This window comes from Myotis brandtii, unplaced genomic scaffold, assembly GCF_000412655.1.
Source record: "Myotis brandtii unplaced genomic scaffold, ASM41265v1 scaffold39, whole genome shotgun sequence".
Classification (NCBI taxonomy): domain Eukaryota; kingdom Metazoa; phylum Chordata; class Mammalia; order Chiroptera; family Vespertilionidae; genus Myotis; species Myotis brandtii.
In genome coordinates, this window is record NW_005364953.1 from 4,494,467 (window position 1) to 4,504,147 (window position 9,681).

Here is a 9,681-nt window from a genome sequence, read left to right on the forward strand (position 1 = left end):
TTGCAACTGAGAGGCCGGCAAGTGAGGCGGTGAACGTTGGAGTCTGCAGCAAGCAAGCCTCCCTGCTCGCTTCAGTGCCTGGCTGCCGGCCGCCATCTTGGCTGACAGTTAATTTGCATATACTCACTGATTAGCCAATGAAAAGGGTAGCGGTCGTACGCTAATTACCATGTTTCTCTTTTATTAGTGTAGATAATTATTACTATATATTACTATACCATTATACACACACATGTATCAGGAAAGGTTAAAGAACAACATGGCCCTAACTGGTTTGGCTCAGTGGATAGAGCGTCGGCCTGCGGACTGAAGGGTCCCAGGTTTGATTCCGGTCAAGGGCATGTACCTTGGTTGCAGGCACATCCCCAGTAGGGAGTGTGCAGGAGGCAGCTGATCAATGTTTCTCTCTCATCGATGTTTCTAACTCTCTATCCCTCTCCATCTCCCTTCCTCTCTGTAAAAAGCAAATAATATATATATTTTTAAAAAGAACAACATGAATTCTTGACATTGGTAAGGTTCTGGGTCATATCTTCTTCTTGTTCTGCATGTGAATCAGTAACATTTAGGTCGTGATTCTGCAGACACCGTGAGGTAGTGCTTATGTAATTCTCACACCATTTGTCCAACACTGAGCGGTTGTAGGAGATGAGAAGAAGGAAATAGAAAACCACAATCCTTTCAGGTGTTTGTGAGACAAAGGGTTTCATGCTTAGTTTTGAGACACACTGAATTCTTTATCCCTTCTTGGAGATAATGCAATTGGTTACTATTGCAATTGTTCTGGCAAAAGGCCTTCATAGACTTCCATATTACATAGAAATGAATTTCTCTCACCTTTAGCTTATTTTAGCTTCTTGCTGCATGGAGCACTATCAGTCATTGCCTTTTTCTCCTCACCACTCCAACTAGGCCTTTAAAATATATCTTCATTGTTTTTTTTTCCCCTTCTGTTTGCTAAATAAGTGTATGATAATATAGACTGTTCAAACATTACATAAAATTTAAAATATGGAGAGTCCTCTATTGTACTATCTCTTAAAGACACACAGTTAATCCTTTTGTATATATTCTTATATATACAATATGCTTCTTCCTCTCATCTTTCTCCTTCTATTGTTAAACAAAAAATAGAATTACAATATGTCTCTATATTGCAATTTGCTTATTTCACCTAACATGATCAAGGTGAAATATTGATCCATATTGGTACGTGAAGAACCAGCTCCAAAATTTTAAAATTAGTATTCCATTATTTGGATAAGGGCCATGCACCTCCATGGACAGTCCTCCAACTATGCTTGCCACTTTAGAAATCAATTCCTGCTCTTGATGTATATCAAAGTATAGCTTGGGAACTTTGCGGGGGATTCTCTATGTAGACTGGCTCCCATCAAAATGGCAGCATTCTTTTAGTTGTATCTTAGGCTTGTGGTGACTCTGCTCAACTTTATTTATTAAAGTGATCCTATCTATTTTCTTTTTTTCTTATGTCTCTTTAGTAAAACACAGCACTATTAATTGCCTATTACATCCTATGGAGAACTTCAATGTTCAGTCATAGCATTAAGATCTCTTGGTTTTAGTTCCACAAGCTCTCTTTGAATGACCTATAAATACTATTTTCTGTTTTTGAGAACATTATCAAAGTATCTGATCTGATAATGGACTCTTTCTTATTTATAACATGGAGTTATTCAATGTAAATATTCTTTACTGTCACTTCTATAAGATCCTTAGAAGGAGGTGTCTATCATTTTTAACCAGAAGCTCTACTGATTTTTAAAACTGGTTAGTTTTGCATATATAGCATGGTCATATAACACATAAACATAAAAAGATGAGTTTGCAGATTGCCTTTAATCTTGGTTATTGCAGTAACCTATTGATTGCCTCATTCTCTGCTTTTCCCACTGAAGTCTAAAGTATATTATCAACACAGCATCCAGATTTCCTTTGAACGCATAAATCCCCTGTTCAGAACACTCCCTTGTTTTTTAACTAATCCAGAGTAAAGTCCGGGATTCTTGTCATTTCTTGCATATCTCAGCATGCTGTTGTCACCCATGACCTCTGACTCCACTCCTTCCTTTACATACTCAGCTCCCTAGAATGCCTATCTCCTATTCTCTTTTGGAATAGAATCGATAGGCCAGAAATAAACCCACATATATATGTTCAATTAATTTATGATAAAGGAGCCAAGAATATACAATGGGGAAAGGACAGTCTCTTCAATAAATGGCTTAGGGAAAACTTGACAGCCATATGCAAAAAATAACAATTTAAAAAGGGTTAAAGAGACTTCATCAAACTAAAAGGCTTCTGCACAACAAACCATCCTCAAAAAAATAAATGCTGGGCTATAGAATGGGGCAAAATATTTGCAAATCATATATCTGATAAAGGTTTAATATCCAAAATACATGGAGAACTCATACAACTCAATGGCAAAAAAAAAAATCCTATTAAAAATACACAGAGCAAAAAATATATATATAAGAGCCTAAGCGACCGTTATGATGGAATGACCGGAACGACCAGTCACTATAATACGCACTAACCACCATGGGGCAAACACTCAATGCAGGAACTGCCCCCAGCCTGCAAGCCCCGATCACCGATGGGGCCTGCTGGCCAACCTCCTGGCCCCTCTCCGTGACTGGCAGGCCCTGATCACCCAATCAGGGCTGGGCCCTGGGCTAGGACGGAGAACCGGGGGTGGGTGGTGGCAGATGCAGGTGGTGAGGGAAGGAAGATGCATGGACTGTGAGGGAAAGAGGAGGTGGAGAGGCGGGGAACCTGATTGGCCCTGATTGCCAGCTAGGCCTAGGGACCCCACCTGTACACAAATTCCGTGCATTGGGCCTCTAGTAGTCAATAAGCAGTATAAATTGGTAGATACAGAATAGTCACAGAGTTATAGATTACAGCATAGGGAGTATAGCCAACAATATTGAGCTAGGAGGGCACTTAAAGCAGTGGGGGGACCACTCTGTTAAGTACATGATTTTCTAACCACTTTACTGTACATAAGAAACTAACACAGAATAATATTGAATGTAAACTGTAATTGAAAAAGAATAACAATTAAAGGAGGAAATTCCATGAAACAACAGCGACTTTGGGGGAAAAGTCTAGCCTCATAGGTCAAATTATTTTATTAACTTAATTATTTGAATTTAGAAACTGTGTTGAAAAGGATTGCTTTGATTTAATATGTAAACCTAGTATTCTACAATTTTTTTAAAATAAAGATTTCTGTAAGTTGTAGAAATATGAAATTTAAAAATATAAACTGTCTTGGGGCTGAGTTTGTATTTTGGTCCACCATTGAACCCCAATGCTGAGCAAAGTGCTGTTATATGGTATTTGCTTAATCAGTCAGTAAATGTACTCTGTAGTGGGTGAGCAGATAAATAAACATACTATGACAATAAAATATGCAATTTCCTGTCAATACCAAAACAAAACCGTGGTCTATATATACAAATGAAATATTATTCAGCCATAAAAAAGAAGGAAATTCTGCCATTTGCAATAATATGAATGGACCTTGAGGGCATTATGCTAAGTGACATAAGTCAAAAAGAGAAACATAAATACCATAAGGCTTCACTTATATGTGGAATCTAAAGAAAACATCCCTCATAGATACAGAGAAAAGATTGGGGCGCGGGGTTGTGAAATGGGTGAAGTGGGTCAAAAGGTACAAACTTCCAGCATGGTACAAACTTGCATTTTTGAAAGTTGCTAAGAGACTAAACTTTAAAAGTTCACATCACAAGAAAAGAATCTGTAACTCTGTATGGTGATGATGTTAACTAAACTTACTGTGGTGATCATTTCGCAAAATATACACATATCAAATCATTATGCTGTACACTTGAAACTAATATAATGTTGTATGTCAATTATATCTCAGAAAAAATAATAAAATAAAATTTTATCTCCTCTGGAATTCTTATTCCCTATTCTCTTTTAGCATTGGCAACCATCTGACATACTATACATTTACTAGTTTATATGTTTATTATCTCTTTCCTTCTCAACGGACCACAAGCCTTATTAGGGCGTAGCTTGCTTGTTTTGTTATCATAGTATCTCCAGCTCCTGTATATGTACATAACAATGCCAGGCATATGGTAAGCATTCAAGAAATATTTGCTGAATGAGTAAATAAATGAAAATAGAAAAGTATTGATTCTTCATGTATTAATTTCAAAACTGGATGTCTTACTAAATTGTTTCATTGTTTCCTAACATATTTTTCAGCTGGCATTTTTGGATTTTTTTAGAACTGCTTTCTAATTTCTAATATTTATACCTTTTATTTTGCTACAATTTCTACTTGCTATATCTAGAATTTTCATAATATTAAATATTGCTGGTGATTTTTAGAATCGTTTTGTTCCTTACTTTCATAGTAATTCCTCTAATGTTGTACAATTAAAGTAGATTCTGGTTCAGGTGTGAAACACAACACAACACAGACACCCCCCCACACACACACACACACATACTCACCACATGAATAATATATTTCCTCCAACTTACTAAGGATTTTATCAAAACTGTAGTAGGGTTTTACTAAATTATTTATTGGAATTTATTTATTTATATATAAAATACTTTTACTGATTTATAGAGAGAAACATTGATGTCAGAGCGAAACATCAATCAGCTGTATCCTGGGCATGTGCCCTGAACAGGAATTGAACAGGCAACTTTTTCATGTACAGGATGATGCCCAACCAACTGAGCCACATTGGCCAGGGCTGGAATTTATTAACATGAACATGTGTCTTATCATTTGACCTGTCAATATGATACATTGCAATAATAGACTTCTCAATAGTGAGCACTGTGCATTCAAGGAACTGGCTTTGCTTTGGTATAGTTTCCTTTTATTACTGATGGGTTACAGTGTTCTAACAGTATAAGTTTCATTTTTCTATATATGTCAAATTGAACTCTTAATTTTCTGCAATTTTTGTCATGAAAATTATGCTGGCCTCATTAAAGAGTGAACTTTACTCTTTTTGCTCTGAAGTAGCTCAAAATTAAAGATTTCTTGACAATGTGAAATAATTTGTCAGACCATGAGGCACAACATGCCTATTATTTGTTTATAATTATATGTGTATGTGATTTTCTTGGAGGAAAGGGAAGATTTTAAAACACTCACAATTTTCTAGGGTTAATGATCTATTCTGGTTTCTTATTTCTTCCTGGAAAAAGTTTAGTTAGTTGTATCTTTTCAGTTGGCATTTTTTGGTATAAATTCCACAAAATAATTTAATAATTTTTTCAATCAAATTTTACATTTGCCTGCCTAATAAATCTATGCCTGTGATGATTTCTTCTTTCTCTTTTCTAATTCTTTGTATTTGTGCTTTTTTGATTGTGGTGCATTTCCTTTGTGCTTTGGTAGTCTGGGAAAATTGGCAGAGAACGGCACCTGTGGCATTGAGGCGGGAACTCAAACATGGGCCAGGAGCAGCTGGTGGTGAGGTGATCCTTCACCTCTGTGCAGCTGCTGGCAGTACCAGTGCCAGCTGACTGTTGAGAATGCTGGAGACATCTCAGACCAGCAAGCTAAGTGGTCCAGAAATCACTGTGAAATCCTACTTTGTGGCTAAGGTCCGACTTCTGGTTCTCCAAGAAGGTACCAGCATTTGGCCAATGAAAAAGCTTAATTAGTTGACTGATGCAAGGCCCTAGGCAAATATTTAGGGGGGGCTGGTATATTTGGGTGAAAAATGATCTTTGGAACTAGAGTGGAGACTCAAAATTCATCGTAATTTTAGTATTAAAATTTTGTCTTAGGCTGATGAGGTCACAGAATTTGGGTAAAATAAGCCTCTTCTATTTTGTATCCATCCCCCCTTTTTTCTCATTGCTTTTTTGGATCCTTAATGACTTTTCTATTGTGCATGATAAAAGGAGAATTTCCCAGCGTTTCATACCACTCACTTTCCCAGCATTCTGGAATATACAGCCAATTCTTCACTGGGCATGTTCTCCTGATATCACATAGGTACCTCAAATTCAACATGTGCTCAGTCAAGTTGATCACCCTCCACATGTATCCTCTATGCCTATGTTCCCTGTATTCATTTGCTGCTGCTATTCATTAAGATTCAAGCCAGAGCCTTAAAATCTACTTAAACTCTTTGGCTTTCTTCACCCTTCACATGAAATACCAATTACTGTTTGCACATTTTACTTTTTCCTCATTTTAAAAATTTCATACCTCTCCACACTTACCTCAGATAGTCTACCTAATTCAGGCTCTCATCTTCTTCTTCTTGGATTTTGTTCACTGACATTTGATGCATTGAATATAAGGGAATCTGGGGTGCAATAAACCAGGAAAGCTTATTAGGTATAGCTAAGTATCTAAGGAACACAGTCCTTTGTAATCTATCTCCAGATATGTGAGCCTGAACTGTATGTTTGTGGCTTGACAGTATTTTTATTGCTTACCCTTATTTCCTCATATTCTTGATCTTTGTTTCAGATCCTTCTTGGTACTGTGACCACAAATCTAATTGACTCACTCAGTCACCATGGTTAGAAAGAAAGGATCAAGATCAGGTGGATATCTCATTGGCAAAGAGCACAGAATTTGATGACACACTGTTGGCAAGGGTGTGGTGAAGCAGGCATGCCTACATATTTATGGGAGGTTAAGTTGGTAGGACCTCTTTGGAGGGTAATTTGGCAATGGCTATTAAATAAAAAATTGACCCAGCAAATCCATTTCTAGGAATTTATCTTACAGATATACTTACACATGTGCGCAAAGATGTATGCACCTAAGTAATCACGGAGGAATAGTTTATAGTAACAAAATAATAACCAATATAAATGCTTATCAAGTGCGTAATGAATAAAGTATGTTTCAACAATACAGGGGACTACTATACAATTAATATGAATTAAGTAGATATGTATAAGAAACAATCTCTAAGATTTTGTGATAAAAAGGCACAGATATGTGCAGCATTTGCTATCATTTGTTTACCAATTGCACACACACAAATATCTAAATAGACAAACACACTAATGTACTGCTTGTAATGTATGGGCAGAAGATCAGAAATCCCAGGGTTTCAGACTTACTTTTCACTGTACAGCTTTTATAAAGTATGATTGTCTTGGTCATGTGCACGTATTACCTAATTTAAATTAAAATACAAAAACAAAACAAAATAAAGAGCAAGTGGGAAGTTTTGATGGTTGTAGTTTAAAATATTTGAAATATCTGCATAAAAGTGCTATATATTTTTGCCTTTCCTCACATGGGAAGTCAGATATACAGTATATGTGAATAGGTAGTTATAAGCACAACATGCACATTTGTGTAAATAAAAATGTTTGGTAAATCATCTTAAAAACACAAATGACACTTAACTCTCCTAACTTATAGCAAGTGCATTTAGATGTTATGTATTCAAGATGTTAATCTTTTAACCCATGTTAATAGCATAAGTTTGCTTTTCAAAAACAAATGTACAAAGTAATGTATGCATAGCTGATGTTTCAGCTTCAGTTTCTCTCCTGGAAGATTTTGACTTTAATATATTCCTAGAAGGACAATTAAGATATAATAAAATGTATAATTAACCATTCAAAAACTTTAGTGAAGCACTTAATTGCTAAAATGACGAACGTTTATTTTTTTCTGCAATACATCACAAATTCATTTGAGATAAAAGCATTATTCATGTATACAAAAAAAAAAAAAACTATCAGAAACAACTACATTGAGTACAACAGCTGGCCTCTCTCCATAAATGGCTGTCTGGATAATGTTACCTGAATTTTAAAGAAATGTTAACCCCAAAAAGAACCTCTCTGATTGTCCTGCCACATATAGCTCAGTTTTGATTAGCTCTGAAAATCTGTAACATAAATGCTTCTCAAGAAATCAGGCCATAATATAGCAGCTTTAAACAAGAAGAATGAGAGCCTAGGGGTAGTGATGCTAAATTTACATTGAATAATCAAAACTGCAATTAATAGGATGAACACCATCGTAAGATTTCTTAACTAAGAGAACATATTTTTTAAAGTATTTTATGCACCAACAATATACAAAGAGCAAATACTGAGTTTCAAACATCTAAATGAAACACCCCCCAAATGGTGGCAATCTAGAACTTGAAAAGCATTTTCTAATTGGAGCAGGGCTATAAACCTGCCCTGTTATATTATGGGTTGTTTCTCAGACCAGCCCAAAAGACACTTTGTAGCACAGTTTCCTGAAATAACATACATCAGAAATGTGACCTGAACATACTATTGAAATACTGGTAAAAACTAAAGCACTGAATTGCAATAGGAACCAAGACTGTACAGCCCAGAGAAATAGCATATGTGAATCACTCAAAGAGAGAACACAATTAATGGCTAACTAAAATTCTTTGCAAAAAAAGATGGTGGTGTGAAAGAAAATGAGAGGGGACTAGAGGGAAAATCTGGGCACTTGGAGAACACAGTGGCCACCCTTAGCTCCAGAGGCCTGCATAGTTCCCGTGGAGGCCTGAAGGGAGAGGCCCCCCAGCCACAAAGAGCTTCATCTCAGGCCAGTTGTAGCAGTGGGTGTAGAGAGCATTGGGGAACTCATTCATGCCACCGAAGTTCACCCACAAGTCATTGTGATTGAGCCAGCCTCTGCCACACGTGAGCCTGAGCTTCCTCCCTGTAGGCTCCCTGGTGGAGTCCAAGACTGCAGAGGCTTTCTCCTCCAGGAACTTCTGGGCACGGGTGTCATAGAAGAGCAGGGAGCCATGGCCTGTGCCCACGGTGACGATGTGCTGGTAGAAGCTCAGTGAGCGCACACCAGTGCCGCCCTCTCGGGAACACAGGGGCCTGATATTCTGCTGGCGCTGGCGTGGATCCACAAAGGAGACGTGGGACTGGGAGCCCACCGCATAGAGGGACAACTCCTCGCAGTAGGTCAGGCACACGTTCTCTCTGCAGTAGGGCAGCCTGATGGTCAGCATCCTGGACAGGGTGCTGCGGGCTTTCCACAGGTGGAAGTAGCCGTCTAGGGACACTGCTCCCAGCTCCTGGTTCTTGTGATTAAAGGCCAGGGCCCGCACCTTTCTGTTACTGGGGTTGGTGCTGGACCTGGGGATGGTCTCCATGTCCCTCGGACGGATGTGGGCGTACACGGGGAGCTGTTCGTCACTGTGCCAGGCTTTGCTGCCATTGACCATGTCAGGATCCATTCTCCACAAAGCCACAGTGCCATCGCGGGACCCGCTCACAGCCACAGTGTCGCTCATCCAGGCGATGGCGAAGATCCAGTCCCTGTGGCCGTGGCGGTCGCCCAGGCACACGGGGTCCAGGGTGGGCAGCTGGTAGACAGCCAGGCTGTTGGGGTTCTCGCCCCCGGTGGCCAGAAGGGTCTTGGAGGGATTCAGCTCGATGGCGTGGATGCCACAGCTTGGCTGGGCCCGAGGCGGCTCGGGTTTCCGATTCCGCAAGAGCGGGATGCGCGTGATCTGGCCCGACTGCACATCCACCACGAAGAGCGTGTTGCACTTGGTGCCGCACACCACCTGCCTGGCGTTCAGCCACTGCGACGCGAACACCTTGTTGAGGGTGCCCAGGGCCAGCTCGCGCTCCCGCAGCAGCTCGGGCAGCTTGTGCACCGCGTAGCCGCGC

At 39.1% G+C, this 9,681-nt stretch overlaps 1 protein-coding gene across 1 annotated transcript; it reads right to left on the minus strand.

The window, feature by feature from the left end:
* Positions 1-7,737: 7,737 nt before the first annotated feature.
* LOC102240028 (DDB1- and CUL4-associated factor 12-like protein 2) lies at positions 7,738-9,677 on the minus strand (the record flags this gene model as incomplete). The annotated part of the gene is made up of 1 exon (XM_005872758.2): positions 7,738-9,677. A coding segment is annotated over one exon (1,161 nt), but the record flags the coding sequence as incomplete, so codon positions are not given.
* Between the last annotated feature and the right edge of the window lie 4 nt (positions 9,678-9,681).